Raw genomic sequence first — 17,863 nt, forward strand, 5'->3', positions numbered from 1 at the left:
TCGATACCATGGCCACTAGACAAATGAAGGTGCAGGCAAATGTGCGAGCAAGCCAAACACCAGCACCAACCTTCCCTGGCTGCTGAACAACCACACGAAACGACTGCAGCAGAAGGAACACTTTTGGCGTGAAAGAGGTACTAAAGGCAGAGAGATATCATCCTTAATGTTATTTCCTCCAGATGAGTGTGGCATTGGGCACCCCAGACTAAGGATGTCACGGGACATGATCAGAGAACTATGCCATCTGCTGTTGTGGGACTTGCAACCTGATGAGGTTGTCAAGATAGTTGCATTAAATCTATATGCAACTTGCTCCTTCCAATGATCCATTGGGAACCTGTGCAGCTGCTCTCAATGCACAACCCACAAACTCATCAAGGTTATTCAGAAATTATTTATAGTTATGAAACACTCGAAAACCAGAACTGCTTGCATATCGTGGATGTCTCTGTTTCATTGCCTTCTTCCATGAAAGATTGCTGGTGTAGCTTTTAATCAGGTCAACTTTCACATAGAAACAAAAAATTGAGGATAATGGAAATCTAGATTCACAAAGATACTGGAATCCTTGATTATACACTAGTCGATTGGTGTGAGACTTGTTCTGAACAATGCCAATCATGGGAAAATGACATACTTATCCATCCACGCTTGTTATGGTTAAGCTAACTGTTGCACAAATGTAGAAAGGTGGGTACGGTGTGATGCGGCACAGAAGAGCTGGGACCACCCCTTAAGTATAGTAACACACTACAAAGAGATTAAAATTGCAAGTCAAGTTTAATAAATTGTGTATAGCATGGTTTAATTTTTTTTTGTTTCTTTTAAACAATTAATGATATTGACGAACTGTAAGTGTAATCAATTTGTCATTTAGAATTTCTAAAAGAAATAATGTCATTACATAGAGTCATAGAGATGTACAGCACGGAAACAGACCCTTCGGTCCAACTCGTCCATGCCAACCAGATATCCCAACCCAATCTAGTCCCACCTGCCAGCATTTGGCCCAATTCCCTCTAAACCCTTCTGATTCATATAGCCATCCAGACGCCTTTTAAATGTTACAATTATACCAGCCTCCACCACTTCCTCTGGCAGCTCCTTCCATACACGTACCACCCTCTGCGTGAAAAAGTTGCCCCTTAGGTCTCTTTTATATCTTTCCCCTCTCACCCTAAACCTATGTCCTCTAGTTCGGGATCCCCCACCCCAGGGAAAAGACCGTGTCTCTTTATCCTAACCATGCCCCTCATGATTTTATAAACCTCTATTAGGTCAGCCCCTCAGCTTTCGATGTCACAGGAAAAACAGTGTCAGCCTATTCAGCCTCTCCGAATAGCTCAAATCCTTCAACCCTGGCAACATCCTTCTAAATCTTTTCTGAACTCTTTCAAGTTTCACAACATCCTTCCAACAGGAAGGAGACCAGAACCGCACAAAATATTGCAAAGTTGGCCTAACCAAAGTCCTGTACAGCTGCAACATGACCACACAACTCCTATACACATTGTTTTGACCAATAAAGGAAAGCATACCAAACACCTTCTTCACTATCCCATCTACTTGTGACTCCACTTTCAAGGAGCTATGAAGCTGTACTCCAAGGTCTCTTTGATCATCAACATTCCCTTGGACCTTACCATCAAGTGTCTAAGTCCAGCTATGATTTGCTTTCACAAAATACAGCACCTCACATTTATCTAAATTAAACTCCATTTGCCACTTCTCAGCCTATTAGCCCATCTGATCAAGATCCCGTTGTAATTTGAAGTAACCTCTTTTGCTGCCCACTACACTTCCAATTTTCAGGTATCTGCAGACTTACTAACCATACCTTTTATGCTCACATCCAAATCATTTATATAAGTGACGAAAAGCAGTGGACCCAACACCAAACCTTGTGGCACACCACTGGTCACAGGCCTCCAGTTGGATAAACAACTGTCCACCACTACCCTCTGTCTTCTACCTTTGAGCCAGTTCTGTATCCAAAGGGCTAGTTCTCCCTGTATTCCATGAGATCTAACCTTAGTAACCAGATTTTCTTATTTACCATATCTGTGATGATTCTTATTGAATGCTTGAGCACAATGAGTGAAGTGGGTAAGAGGTCAGGACGATACCTGGGTAATTTAATAGACACATGAGTGGTAGGTAGTTAGTAATAACAATGGGATCAGGTTCTGAGGTAGGGCAACAGGTCAAGTTTTACAGTTCCCCAGAAATTAGAGCAGGTTTACTAAAATTTCTTGGATAACTACACAAGTAAGAAAGTCAGAACACTCCTGTCTATTCAGACTCAAATGTTTTCCCAGAAGGTTCCAAATGCTGGGAATGTGTCCATCATAAGTTTAACTACCAGCGCAACTTGTGCACAATTGTGTCCAGACTTCTGCATGGTATTCACTTGCACTGCCAGTCACACTGCTGCAGTAACCAACTTTCTGGACCATAGTATAATTTCCATTTAGTTAAATTCCTTTAATATAGCGAAAATTATATTTTTCCAAGACCAACCTGTGGGGAATCTTCCACCAAAGAAGATGTTGAACAGCTCTTCAGGCGTTACATCTGCTTCAAATTCTCTGTAATAATTTGAACCACCAGCATAAGGACGATGGACAGTTGGTGGTTGCTCTCCATATTCATCATATTGTTTTCTTTTTTCTGGGTTACTCAGAATAGCATATGCGTTTCCTATTGCTAAAGTAGATATCAGTAATTTCAGTATTTAGTATTTTCACCATTAAATTCCTGTTAATTTTGTTCATGTCTATTCTAACAATATTATTCAACACAGTGATAAATTTAGAGCGAGTACTACAGAAGTAGCAAACACGCACCATCAAAAATCAACTTTCATTATCAGACTTTTAAAGATGACATATACAGACCCAAACAGAGATATACTGATCTCACCCACTCTTATTACATTAAACTAACTACACTGAAATTTGCATTTTATTCAAAAACAAAGACTGTGAAACCAGACTACTAATACAAAATCAAAAAATTTGCACCTCCTACTTAGCTCACGCTCGCAAGTTAAATTACCATATCAGAGGAATTAATGGTTTGCCTGGAGTTTTCAGCTTGGAAAGACAATGGAGATAGATTCAGTAGTATATAAACAAAATCACAATTTAGTCATTTGCTTAGCACAGCAGAGGGAGAATGAAACATAGATTCATAACAATACCAAGAAGGTTTGTCTCAAAATTTTAATTATTTCACAAATATTAAAGAAATCTGACAACAGCTAATCACACTCAATGCTAGGTGCATTAGTTAGCGGTAAATGTAGAGTAATAAGGTTGGGGAATGTGTCTGGGTGGGTTACTCTGCAGAGGGTCGGTGTGGACTTGTTGGGCCAAATGGCCTGTTTCCACTGTAGGGATTCTATGACTCTAATAACTTTAAAATGTACAAGATGCTCTCACTACCCCAGCCACTTTCTTTTTTACATTTATAACCTGTATTTGCAAAACTTTTAAAAAATATTTTATTCTGTTTTCCTTGAGATTAGTAGATAATAAAATTCTTTTTTTTCCACTCAATAGCTTTGAATTGGCTCCTTAATTTTGATTAATTAAAATTTACTTTTACTCAAAGCGTAAAAACTAAGTACTTAAAAATAAATAATAAATATGCATTGCATCCAACCAGAGGAGATTCAAAAGAGCCAATTCTCTTGCCTCCTGAATTGTGACAAAAGCCAAACAAATACTAAATGTAGAAACTTTTAGATATTAGTCACATGTAGATGGAGTCACCGTCGTAAAGAATGGAAACAGACCATTCTGAGCAATTAGTCCACACCAATCATTGTCCCAAATTAAGATTAGACACACCTACCTGTGCTTGGCCCATGTACTTCCAAACCTTTCCTACGCATTTACTTATCCAAATGTTTTTAAGTGTTGTAACTATCTTCATCCACCACTGCCTCTGGTGGCTCATTCCACACACTAGCCACTAAAAAAAAAGTTGCCCCTCATTTTTTAAAAAATCTTTCTCCTCTTTTGAACTCGCCCATCATACGGAAAATAAACTTTTATTATTAACCTTAGCTATGCCCTTCAGATTTTCTAAACGTCCATAAGATCCTCAACCTCCTACACTCCAGTGAAAGAAGCCCTAGCCTATTTTTATAACTCAAACCTTCCATATTCAGCAATATCGTGTAAATCTTTTCTGAACTCTCTCCAGTTTAATAATACCTTTCCCATAGCAGGGCGACGAGAACTGCATAAGAGGCCTCCAGAAGAGGCCTCACCAACATCCAGTGCAACTTCAATATGATGTTGCAACTCATATACTCAAAGTCCGAGCAATTAAGGCAAGCATGCTAAATGCCTTAACCATCCTACCTGTGACACAAATTTTAAACAATTCTACACCCGTAAGTCTCTCTCCTCTACAACACAATGTAAGACCCTACCATTAATTGTGTAAGTCCTGTTTGTTTTACCAAAATGTAATTCCTGACATTTATTCAAATCAAACTCCATCTGCCACTCCTCAGCCCAATGACTCAATTGATCAAGATGTCTTTGTAATCTCAAATGACCTTCTTCATTTTCCACTATACACCAACTTTGGTGATGAAAAGGATTATGCTCCTAACCAGCTACAGAACATAATTTGGAAATGAAGTACATTGATAAACAATAAATTATTTTCATGAGCAATAACCAGATGGTAGGGAATTAACACAGTTGAGAAAAGAACCAAAAATTCAAATTGGGTTATGCTGGTCAGGAATATACTGTTAAACAGTGTGGTGAAAGCAGTTTCCTCCACAATATGGGAAGAATATGGAAACTTTAGATCAAGTATGAAGCAGATTTATTTAGATGCTTCTAATGAAAGGTCATTGTCTTCAACTAGATTTCCAGAATCTGCAGTATATTGCCTTGTTTCATTGGAAAGATGCCTAGTGTAAGTAAAATTATATGCATGCACAAAAATTAATCACTTTCTTCATTACAGCAAAGTAGATCAGGGAACAGTAAGACAAAAGCAGACAGGATTTCTTCATTGAACTAAACAAGAATGAGGGACTATAAATACCAGATTGAATAAAGGAAATTTGGAACAGGATAGGAGAAACATTTATACTAATGTTTTCCAAGAATATAAAGATCATTCACCTGATTAATGGAGAAGGCAGAAGCTTTGTCGATACATTTAAGAACATATGGATAAATGACTGAGCAAACAAAACAGTACAAGGGATATGGGAAAAAGGTGGCAATTAGTAATATTACATGAAATGGCATGATTTTGTTATATGTTTGGTACATATTACAGAATCCCTATAGTGCAGAAGAGGCCCTTCAAAAGCATCCCATCTATACTCTTGCCCTGTAACCCTGCAGCTCCCATGGCCAACCCACCTAACCTGCATATATTTGGACTGAGAGAGGAAACTGGAGCACTCAGATGAAGATATGGGGACAATGTACAGACAGCCACCCAAGAGTGGAATGGAACCCAGGTCCCCAGCACTGCGAAGTAGCAGTGCTAACCACTGAGCCACTGTGCCACCCAAATGTTCATGTATTCCCAAAAAGGGTCAATGTCCACGAGAGTTTTTCAGAAATTGAGATGGGTAAGAAACAGTTGCATTTATTAGGCTAAACCCTCATATCTCACAACATATACAATATTGGAACAAGATGTATTGGTCCCTTTTATCTCCCTCTTCACAAATATGAGCTCAGCTAATTTGACTGATATGATCCTGCTCTAAGGATATTTTGTTTATTACAACTTCATAATGGTTAAAAGGTTTTTTGCAAATTCCACCTCATGGAGCCCATCTTTCTACTTCAGAGAGACTGTGTACCTGCTATGTCAATGATCAATCTGAACTGCATGTTCAAATTCATAGCTGAAAACAAAAGCCCATTTATGGTTCCACTGACTTTGAAGCAACTTTTCAATGAGTAGGAACACAATGACAGATCCTCAGAATTATTTGCAAAGTTTCCAACAGGTCAAGATACTAGAGTGGAACAATATTTTTCCCACTCAGAATTGAAAAACAAAATCCTTAGTAACTTATCTTTCTTCCATGTCTCAATTGCAATGAACAATCTGCAGAAAAGTTAGGTAGAAGGCAAAAATGGAAGAGGGAGAGGGAAAAATGGACACATGGTAAATGTTCTAGTTGTGTACATGCTGGCGATAGTATAGTCACTCAGTCAACAATATAATGATAAAGATGCACAAGATGATGGGAAAACTTAGAAGGTCTAGCAGTACCTGTGGAGACAGAAAGAGCATTAACATTTTGAGTCCAGCATTACTCTTCTTCAGAATTTAGCATATTGTCATTGATGTTGCCATTTCCCACAGCAAAGCACAATAGGTGCTGACAAGCTACAGGTCCTGTTCTTGAAGTAAGTATTGGATCAAAAAGTAGGGCTATTTTATATCAGTGTCAAGCACTGTCAATCTGTTTTGCACAAGTTAATTGAGTAGGAATATGGGTGGCAGTTAACTATGCCAAGTAGCAGGAACAGGCAAAGCAAGGAGACAAAAGATGAGCGAAGCAGGAGAAGGTTTTTTTTTGAAGAAGTTCTGAATATTAAGTAATGGTTATGAGAGAAGATGAGTGACCATAGTGTAAGGTGCCAAGTTAGAACTTCCCTTAATTATACTGTACTGTAAAGGATGAGCTACTTAATAATTCAAGAGTGTGAATTCTGAGAGGACAATAAAAACAAGAAAACACATACATATTTCTCCCCAACTTGGGTGAAGTCATTAACCTTTTCCAACATGATGCCATGGTTTCAGAACTGCACAAGTTACATTTCCAAGGCATTCATGACACCTAGCATCAGTGATCAGTGGTACCTGTCTTTGATTTCTTTGAGAAAAGGGTTTTCAGTGAAATTCTGTGTTCATTATATCCGCCCTGTGTGATGCTTTACTACCACTTACAACAAATGCAATATATGTAGTTGCAATTGTGTCCAAGTATGATGATTAAAATTCAGGAAGAGTTAAGTTTAAAGGGTCATTGGACCCAAAATGTGATTCTACTTTCTATCCCTAGATCTGCCAGACCTGAAGTTTTCCAGCAATTTCTGTTTTCTGTGCATCTCTTACTTGTCTGTTGCTTGGTAAGAAACACAAGCTTCACTGGCTTCTTAAAAACATTAAGCCTTTAGGTGGCTTAGCGGTTTGTGTCTGATTTACTCGAAAGCAATAAAATCAGTAAATGCCTTGTTGGACCAACAAACTTTAAAGGTCCTTTAAAAAGAGGCAACAGCAGTCAAATTTATTTCAAAAAGAAATTCTATGCATTCATTTCATGCATTATTAAAAAAAGTGCTCAGAAGGATTAAATTGGGAACAAGTCCAATTTGACAACAAAAAAAGCCCAAAGTAGGTTTCACAGGTGAAAATTTATCTCCAGGAAACTAAAAAGAGAAACAGTAATGGAGATAATGCCGTGATAATCCTATGATAGAGAGATCATCTAGTTCTGATCAAAATGTTCTGAAAAGAGCACAAAAATCACTCAAATTTTAAGCAGTAATTTCAGTAACCCATCCAACGCATGTGATGTACACTGAAATATTAGAGGGAATTTGTAGAATACATTCAGACATGAAAACAAACCTTAAAGTTTCTAAAACTGATAGTGGTTTTCGTTAAAATTCGAGATGTCTTGGTGGCACAGTGGTTAGTACTGTTGCCTCACAGCGCCAGGGACCCGGGTTTGATTCCTGCCTCGGGTAACTGTAGGGAGTTTGCACATTCTCCCTGTGTCTGCGTGGGTTTCCTCCAGGTGCTCCGGTTTCCTCCCACAGTCCAAAGATGTGCAGGTCAGGTGAACTGGTCATGATAAATTGCCCATAGCGTTAAGTGCATTAGTCAGAGGGAAATGGGTCTGGGTGGGTTTCTCTTCGGAGGGTCACTGTGGACTTGTTGGGCCGAAGGGCCTGTTTCCACACTGTAGGGAATTTAATCTAATCAATGCTTTAGGTATTTAATTGTACATATTGGACTAATTATTTAGTTCCTCAACCTTCCCCCTATTGTTTAGGACTCTACATCATTGTAATAAACTTGCAGCTTTGTACCTTTAAATGCATCTGTTGCACCAGGAGCACAGTTTTTATCAGGATGAAACTTTAATGCCAGCTTCCTGTAGGATCTTTTTAAATCTTCTTCATCTGCATTTCTGCTAAGTCCCAGAATTTCATAATAATTCTTACATCTTTTTATCCTGTAAAACATCAAACAGCAATTAACTGATAGTCTGTAATCTGGAATAGACTGATCTAGAATAGATTCTCTTCTGGGAGAGCAGCACAAAGATACATTTTAAATGCAGTTTTTTTTGGTCCATTTGTTTGCTGTATTCAGTGTCAACATTAAAATTCTCAAATCAGTCATGTCACAGCCTGATTTAAATTAAGCTAAGTACCAGGGAACTCCAATTTCATAAATCTTCCATATCTCCTGATTGAAAAATCAAATTACTCTTAGGATACAAACAAAACTTCAAAGTGCAATTCTATATCAAGCAAAGTACTTAAATATTCTAGTTAAGATCCATACATTCAATATAAATTCCACTGTTATAATTATGGCCTTTCAATGCAGAATATTATTTTTAAATAAACACAGCCTTGATATTCCATTCGTAATATTCAGAATAGGAAAGTTGGTGCCAAATCATAGCAACATTTGGATCAAACATTTGATTTAAAATTCATTCTATTACAGTAAGCTGATGTAAGATTTACCACTCCTATTAACTTACGCTGATTTCTAAACTACAATCTTATTTTATAAATTCCACTTCAATTGCATTTCACTGTTATACTGCTGAATAAACATTTTTTGCATGATAGAATCCAAAGTTCAATTACACTATTTTATTGGAAGAAAGTATTGGATTTGCAATCTTTTTTCCTCTCACAGCAGCAGAACATTACAAAACACTTCATAGCTGTTGAATGATTTTGGAATATAAATCACTACTGTAATGAAGAAAAAAAACAGTAGTCAGTCAATTTGCAGCTCGCAAGGTTTCACAATCGGTGATTTTGTTTGAGGGAATGGAGTGCCACAGGAATGGAAAAAAAGTGCAAGTTAAGAAAATGACGTTGAAGGGAGACTACATCATATGATTCTATTAAGCTTTTAAGTCAGTTCAGAACAATACTGGTTAAGACCTTGAAGGGCAGAAGTTGGAAGGTAACATGGTGAAATCAAAGGTGAAACAAGAAATTTATCTTCAATATAAAAGATATAAATCATGAATAGGAGTCAATAATAAATGAGATTTAAAAAGTTATATTACTGTCAAGGTTGGAGGCAGCTGAGAGTGTGCCAATTTTCTTACTCTCAAGACTTAGCTGCTTACAAATCAAAAACTGCTTTATAATTTAGAGCTTTATATAAATTCACAAAGGAGATACAATCTTATAATACTCACAAAAGCCCATTTATTTTGTATTTAGAAAATGTGACCCTGTTATTTCACCCCTTTTATTTCTGAAATCCCTAGCAACCCACTACCTGACATTCAATTTTGTCATTCTCAACTAACCTGACAATGTCTGCTTTTCAATTTGTCTATCTGTCAATCAGCATTGTACCAGATCAGCACAGTTCAGTTTGAGAATTCTGTAGAATTGTGGCCACACATACTTGTCACTTTTCTGTGGAAAGCTATTGGTATTTCAACACACCATGAATCAGTGTTAGAAGAACAATTAGAACAAACTAACAGCAAAGGTGCCATGCAGCATTTATGCAAATACATAACAAGAGGCAGGTGAATTGTAAAGAAACAATGTTTCTGCTTTTAAAAGTACAATTGACAATTAATTTGAGGTCTTTGTTTTCCTCAAAAATATCAGTCATTTCAGATAGGTGGTTTAAGTAACCACAGAAGTGTTTTTTTTTAACATGTTCAATCAAATAACAAATTTGAGCAATTGAGAGGGGAATAAGCAGCTTCCTGTATAACTTATCTCAACTTTATCAATGCTGAATAAATGCATCTCTATAACTTAAGAATTTGTGCAATATATTTAGTGTATTCTCACCTCTGTACACCCTCCAGCTGCTCTCGAGTGTAACTCTTGGCAGCTTCACCGATTCCTGTAGGTGCATTCACACACCTTTTCAATCTACTGGATTTGTGTGCAAGGTTATTTGCATCTCGGTCACAGTTCCAGCCAGCTGAGTTTCCAGTTCTAACAATTAATTGGATTAGTGCTAAAATTAAAATAAAATAAGCACAGGAAAACAGAAAAAACAAAAATCAACAAAACCTCTTTTTTAGAAATGTTGCATTTGAAACTTGAGAAACATGATTTATAGATTTTATAATTTAAAATTTCTTTAAATAGCAAAGTCTTCACTTGTGAGTACCAAGTATTCATAATTCAAAATTTACCAAAATGTTTAAGGAAATTGTATTTCCAAATATTAATGTTTAAAACCATAGCTGTTCATACTAACTGCTGAAACAAGAGATAAACCCAAACTAGATATGCTGAAGAAAATAACATTGATTTGCATTTATTCAAAACTGACTGCAAATTGCCCAATAACTCCCAAAAGAGTGATCATGAAATTGTACAATACAAATGCCTTCCCTCAATCAAGTTGCATGTTACACGGTCTTTGAAATTCAGCCCATTAAAAAGATACAGTTCTACTGCAGGTTACAGGTATGCTGTAGTAATGCAATTGGTCTGCCTTGCAAAATGAATGGTTAAAAACATTAGGTCTCATTGAAAGAAGTCCAGTCGTTAAAAGTCCAACAGCCAATAGAAAGGTTTAAGCAGCTGGTGAGAGAGAGAGAGAGAGTTGCAGATGGTGGAGATCAGAGTCAGGAGTGGGTGCTGGAAAAGCACAGAAGATCAGGCAACATCAAAGGAGCAGAAGAATTGACATTTCAAGTATGAGCCCTTCATCAGGAATGCTTTTCCAGCAGTTTCACTTCCAATTAAAAATCATAGAAGAATACTTTACAAGCACAAGGAAAGATTGGCTACAGTTGTTTAGCTGAATTAACATAAAGTGGTAAGGCAGTAAATGAGAAATTATTAAAAACACAATTCAAAATATTCAACAAAAATATATTCTCCTGAATATCAAAGACTCATCAAGGAAGACCCAATCAGTTTGATGAAGACTGGATTCAAAACATTTCACTCTTTCACTCTCCATATGTGGAGAATTTCTACTTTCCAGCACCTGCAGGATATTGCTTTTATTTGATCACATCCTAGTTGCTATTTTAAAAATGCTCATGGACTCTGAGGCTATTAACTAAACCTGTGTCATCCTTCATTACTAAATCTAATATGACATGCTCCCTTATGAATTCCAGGACAGAGGTTACAATTTTGATTATTTTTGAATAAGATCAGAGCAGCAATGGTGACCATTGAGCAGAGCTTCTAGCAACACAGTCCTAAGATGAGCACTAAGGTTCCATTAAATGTACACACAATTCTTAGACAGTCCTAGCTCAAAATGGTTGTAGACAGAATCATTGGCAAGGGGACTGGGGTACAGGGGCCAATCAACCACTCAACAATTCTTCACCTCCCCAATCCATCAGCCCAACTCAACAGCTTTCACCCTGCCCCCAACAACTCAACAGTACTCTACTCGCTCAACAATTCCTCTCTCTCTCACTAACTCTCTTGCTTTCACTCTGGGATTGAATATTTGAAGCATTAAAATGGGATCACAGTGATAAAAAAGTTTTGGGAGCACTGTTCCAGAACACTGTTGCAGAAAAGTATCTGGATACAAGAAATTCTGACAATGCATTAACTCGATTGTCCCAAATCAAAATTTCCCACTCTAACCACTCTGCCTTTGTTATAAGTCTACCTGTTCAGACATATGACATTTCTGAAGCAGGTACTACTTGAACTGGGTATCCTGGCTCAATTAACCACATTACCACTGTACCAGAACCACCCCTCTTCTTATGCACCTATGCATCAGGGGTTCAATAAAGAACTTCCAGCTTTCATTAAATTTTAAATTCTGTCAATATAGTCTCCACTGCCTATTTCTATCTCATTCTCTATCAATGAGGATATTCCATTTTTAATCATTAAAGCTACTTGTCCTCTACCCTTTCCTGAGAGGAAAACAAAAGACAAAGGTTAAGAAATAAAACCAGAGAAACAGAAGACAATGAACCCTTCCTCATTACCAGACATCATTACTGAAGCCAGTGCCAACAAGTCTAGCAGTCAATCAAAGTACAAATGGATCCATTTCTAAAAAGGTACTGCAATCGGCACAAAGCATTTGAACAACCAGATGACATGAAGGATGCAAAATAAGAGAGCTCTTTTCTTTCTTTAGCAATCCCTTTTATCAACTGAGGATAACATCTTAAATTCTAGAAACTATTTCTTTTATTATTCAAATAGTATCAACTATTTACCATTAGATTGTGTCTTTAATACAGTAAAACATCCCAGCATACTTCACAGAGCAATTATCAAACAAAAATTATCAAATCACATAGGATGGTATTAATATGAGCATAGCACATAAACAGACCCTTCAATCCAACAAATTCATGCTGATCACGTTTCGCAAACTGAACTAGTCCCTTTTGGCCCATATCCCTCTAAATCCTTCCTATTCATGAGCATGTAAAAATGTCTATTAAAAGTTGTAATTAAAACTTGCATATACCAATTCCTCTGGCAGTTCATTTGATATGTGCACCACTCTCAGCATGAAAAAACTGCCCCTTAGGTCCCTTTTAAATTTTTCCCCTCTCACCTTAAACTTAAGCCCTCTAGTTTTGAACTCCCCTACCCAAGGGAAAATATCTTTGCTATTCACTTCATCTATGTCTCTCATGATTTTATAAACCTCTACAGGGACACCCCTCAACCTCCGAAGTTCGAGGGAAAGAAGCCCCAGCCTATCCAACCTCTCTTTATTACTCAAACCCTTCAGTCCCAGCAACATCCTTGTAAATCGTGTTGGCGCCCTTTCCAAATTAATAAAATTTTTCTATAGCAGGGTGACCAGAACTGTACACAGTACTCCAAAAATGGCCTCACAAATATCCTGCTGAAAAGCACTTTTCCAGCAACACATTTTCAGCTCTGATCTCCAGCATCTGCAGACCTCACTTTCTCCTCGCAAATGTCCTGTACAACCGCAACATGTCATCCCAACTCCTATACTCAATTTTCTGACCAATTAAGGCAAACATCTACCTGTGACACCACTTTCAAGGGACTATGTACCAAATATTTCAGTGTCTCTGCTTGACGGTGTTCTCTAGTGCCTTACCATTAACTGTGTAAATCCTGCCCAGTTTTGTCTTGTCAAAATGGAAGATCTTGCATTTAACTAAATCAGAATCCCTCTCATCCTTCTAAATACCATTGATTGTAGTTCCAGGGTCCTCAAATGTTCCTCACATGTTAAGCCTTTCATTCCTGGGATCATTCTTGTGAATCTCCAGGGCGAATACATTGTTCCAGAGGTACAAGGCCCAAAATTGCTCACAATACTCAGTGTGGTCTGACCAAAGCCTTATTAGGCCTCAGAAATACATCCCTACTTTCAGATTCTAGTTCTCGAGATGAATGACAACATTGTATTTGCCTTCCTAACTACCGACTCAACCTACAAGTTTACCTTAGAAAAACCTGGACTAGGACTCTCAAGTCCCTTTGCACTTCAGATTTCTGAGTTTTCTCCCCATTTAGAAAATCGTCCATGCCTCTATTCTTCCTACCAAATCACACTTTCCCACACTGTATTTCATCTGCCACTTTGTGAACTCTTCTAATCAGTTTAAACTCTTCTAACCTCTCTTCTTAAACAGAGGGGGTTACATTAAGCAATTTTCCAATCCTCTGAGACCTTCCCTGACTCCAGGGCTACCTGAAAGACCACAACTAAAGCCTCCACTATCTCTTTAGATATGTCCTTTTGAACTCTAGAATGTAGCCCATCTAGTCCAAGTGATTTATCCACTTTCAGACCTTTCAGTTTTTCCAACCACTGTAATCATTGTGTATAGCGTATCAACAGGCAGGGAAACAGGTTCGGAGTTTTGTGAAACAAGAGGTTCAGCTGAGCATGCCTCAGATCAGATAAGAACTTACAGTTAACAATGGGGTACTGGAGGCAAGGGTGATGGATTAACAAGGTGGAATAGCAGTCATTATGTAGAGCCATTTAACAATATTAGAAGCATTCAGTATGAAAGGCCAGTTAACAAGGTGAAAAGTATTCATTATGTGAAGTCAGTTATTTATTGAGTAACAACAGATGGCTTAATCCTCATTATTTACACTCACTGATTGTAACGATCACCCAGTCAATATGTATGTTGCCTTATCTGGATGCTCCTCCCTGTAAAGTGACTATATAGTTCATTGAAAAACTGCTGTTCCAGAGACTATGACCTCATGTCCCTGTGCACATAGGCAATCGTTCCCTGTCCCTCCAGGGCCTGGAATAAAGATGAAGGAGGTAAGACTACTGTCTCTGGGCGTTTTGCTTTGACTGAGGTGGGGGGAGCAAGACGAAATTGGGATAGTACTCTGTCTTCTACTGTAAAGACTGACACAAAGTACTTATTCAACTCCTCAGCCATTTCTTTGTTCTACAGTACTACTTCTCCAGCATCATTTTTGTGATCCTATGTCCACTTTTGCCCTTTATGTATCTAAAGAAACTCTTTCAATCTTTCTTAACATTTCCAGATACCTTACCCTCATGTTAATCATCTGTATTTCTTTCTTCATTGTCCTGTTGGTCTTTGTAGGCTTTCCAATCTCCTTTGCCACATTATATGCTTTCTCTTTTGCTTTTATGCTGTCCCTGACTTTCTTGGTCAGCCATGGTTGCCTCATCCTCCATTGGGATGAACTTTTGCTGTGGGTCACAAATAATTCTCAGATACTCTTGCTATTGTTGTTCCACTGTCTTTCCTGCTTAGCTCCTCTCCCAATTATCGAGTCAGAGGTGTTCAGTATGGAAACAGACCCTTTGGTCCAACTTGTACACGCTGACCAGATATTCCAACCTAATCTAGTCCCACCGGCCAGCACCCAGTCCATATCCCTCCTTCCTATTCGTATATCCATCCAGATGCTTACTAAATGTTGCAATTGTATATACCTCCACCACTTCCTCTGGCAGCCCTTTCCACACACGCACCACCCTCTGCATGAAAAAGGTGCTCCTTAGGTCTCTTTTATATCTTTCCCCTCTCACCCACTGACCCATCTGGTCAAGATCCCATTGTACTCTCTGGTAACCTTCTTTGCTATCCAATAGACCTACAATTTTGGACAGCATACCAAATGCCTTCTTCACTATCCTAACTATCGGTGACTCCACTTCCAAGGAACTATGAACCTGCACTTCAAGGTGTCTTTGTTCAGCAACATTCCCCAGGACCTTACCATTAAGTCCTGCCTTGATTTGCCTTTCTAAACTGCAGCATCTCATATTTATCTAAACTAACTTCCATCTGCCTCTCCTTGGCCCTTTATCTCATCTGATCAAAATTCCATTATACTCTGGGGGTAACCTTTGCTGTCCACTACACCTCCAATTTTGGTGTTATCTGCAAACTTATTAACCATACCTCTTTTATAAGAAACTGCCGTTCCAGAGAACACTTTATATGTCTTTTTGTGTCTGTGTTTAACAGTCCCAGAAATACTATCGTCTGTATTTGAAATTTATAACCTGTGGAATTTTTCTACTACATCTTATGCTGAATTGTAATTTGAACGCAGCCTTCTTTCAAGATCTCCATTTCCTTCCTCACCACAGCACTGTCAAAGTCCTTTAACCACTCCATGAGATTGGTTACCGTTAGCCAGGAATGGAACTGAATCACATGTATAAAAATATGGGTAGAAGAGACTGTTGTAAGAAAATTCTGCAGCAGGTAACTGACTTTCTGCACCCCAAAGCTTCTGCATAGGAAGACGGCACAAGTCAAGAGTGTGATGGAATGCTCTTCATTTGTCTGAATGCATGCAACTCCAACAGTAATCAAGAAACTCACCATAATCCAGCATTGCTCTGCTGATCCGTACCCTACACATTTGCCTTGCATTCTTTGAACAGATACTCCCTCCAGCACTGACACAGTGACAGCAGTATATACCATGTACATACCAGGTATTGCAGCAAATTACACATGTGACCTTTACTATCCAGAAGAACAAGGACAGCAGATGCATGTGGAACAGCACCTTCATTGATGCAGGGTCAAATTCTTGGGAATGCCATTCTTCACAGCACTGTGTTTTATAACACCAAATGGACAACAGTAGTTCAAGACTGTTTTATTTTCCAACTGTATTATGTCCTTACAGGTAAATGCGTCACAGGAGAACAAGGTGCTTTGAAGAACTGCACATTTGTGGATAGCAATTGAACATAATTTATACAAAAGGCTTTCTCACAACTCAAACTATTGGATGACCTGGCATCACAGTATAGATGGATATAAGCTCATTTTGTTTGTTAGCAAGTTCCATAATCAAATATGACTCTTTGACTCTATAACATGTGCAGACACAAAGAACAGAGTGGCAGATGAATTTGAGAAGGCATAACCCTGGACAGCACCAAAATTTGGCTTTTTGACATCTGAGGAAATGCAGGACAATTAGTCACACTGGTGGCAACAAACTCCTACTTTCCATTGTTGATGGTGGGGGATTCGGTATTGGTGATGCCCCTGGATGTCACATGCAGATGGTTTGAGCCGATGTTGGAGATGATCACTGCCTGATGATGGGGTAAGTATTTAATGGGCACTGATCATTCCCCCAGTCTGAATGTTAGCCAAGTCTAGCTGCCTGCGTCGGAGAAACAGGAATATAACTGTTTATCACGAGGCTGATCCTTCCCTAAACATTAACCATCCCATATGTCTCACCAATAGTTTGTGCCCGTTTACAGCTGCTCTACCTGCGATCGGCATGCATCCTCTATACTCCAGCACTGAACGATCCTGTGTCTCAGCGGGGCCTGGGCTGAGGCTAGGACAAACCCCTGCATTTCTCCAGGACGCTGTTACCTTTAGCTCGCTGGGTGGGATACCTTTGCTGTGCCCGGTATAAGTAGTGCAGGGCCTCCTGCCGCTCCCCGCATTTTAAGCAACGCTGTGCCGCTTCGACATAGCGCTCCGCCTCCTCCAGCCCAGCCTCCATTTCCCGAGGCCACCGCCGCCGCGCGCTCCCTCGGTGGTAACCGCACTCCACAGCAGTCGCGACCCTGACCCGATCCGCCCCCGTTTATCATCCTCCTCCAATCGCCGCTCACCTCTGACTCTCACCCCACCTACTTCCGTCGCTCTCTCCAATCCCCGCTCCCCCTCCCAATAAATCCCGCCCTCTACCCGTGGACCGAGCCTCGTAGGCCCGAGGATCAGGTGCCATTTGCGCGTGCGCGGCGGCCATGTCTGTTGGGGGCGCTAACCGGCGGAATATTGCACTTCCTTAGCAACGTGTTGCCAGCTCGTGGCCGCTGTGAGGTCGGGTCACCGGCTGTTCCGGAGCTGATCGGAGGCATCTTCATCATCGAGGACAAGGATGGTCGCTAAAACCAAGGTCAATGAGAACGGCGGCTTTTTGATTGCAAGGTAGCGGGGAAAAAACTCAAAAATGGACTGAGGAGGGGGCACTCGGTGGAAAGGATTAGGGAAAACCCACAGGCGTTCTCCACGTACGTGAGGAATAAGAGAATAATCAGAGAGAGGGTAAGGCCAGTCAAGGAGAGTGGGGGGATCTTGTGCCTGCAGTCTGAATAGGTAGGGGAGGCCCTAAATGAGTGCTTCAGC

At 39.3% G+C, this 17,863-nt stretch overlaps 1 protein-coding gene across 3 annotated transcripts in view; it reads right to left on the reverse strand.

The window, feature by feature from the left end:
• dnajc18 (DnaJ (Hsp40) homolog, subfamily C, member 18) overlaps positions 1–17,270 on the reverse strand; it is a 36,881-nt gene extending 19,611 nt beyond the window's left edge. For 2 of the 3 annotated variants that reach the window (XR_009645515.1, XM_060836788.1), the window contains exons 1-4: positions 17,102–17,270; positions 10,089–10,260; positions 8,109–8,254; positions 2,524–2,709 (exon numbers count right to left, since the gene is read on the reverse strand). Coding sequence is in view for 2 of the 3 variants with exons in the window: in XM_060836788.1 (XP_060692771.1) it covers positions 2,524–2,709; positions 8,109–8,254; positions 10,089–10,260; positions 17,102–17,234 (637 nt within the window). In the remaining variant the exon portion in view is untranslated. Of the gene's footprint in view, positions 1–2,523; positions 2,710–8,108; positions 8,255–10,088; positions 10,261–16,992 lie in introns of all 3 variants that reach the window. The other variant, XM_060836790.1, reaches the window with a different exon arrangement.
• Between the last annotated feature and the right edge of the window lie 593 nt (positions 17,271–17,863).

The sequence above is a fragment of the Hemiscyllium ocellatum genome, chromosome 16 (genome assembly GCF_020745735.1).
Source record: "Hemiscyllium ocellatum isolate sHemOce1 chromosome 16, sHemOce1.pat.X.cur, whole genome shotgun sequence".
In the NCBI taxonomy this organism is placed as follows: domain Eukaryota; kingdom Metazoa; phylum Chordata; class Chondrichthyes; order Orectolobiformes; family Hemiscylliidae; genus Hemiscyllium; species Hemiscyllium ocellatum.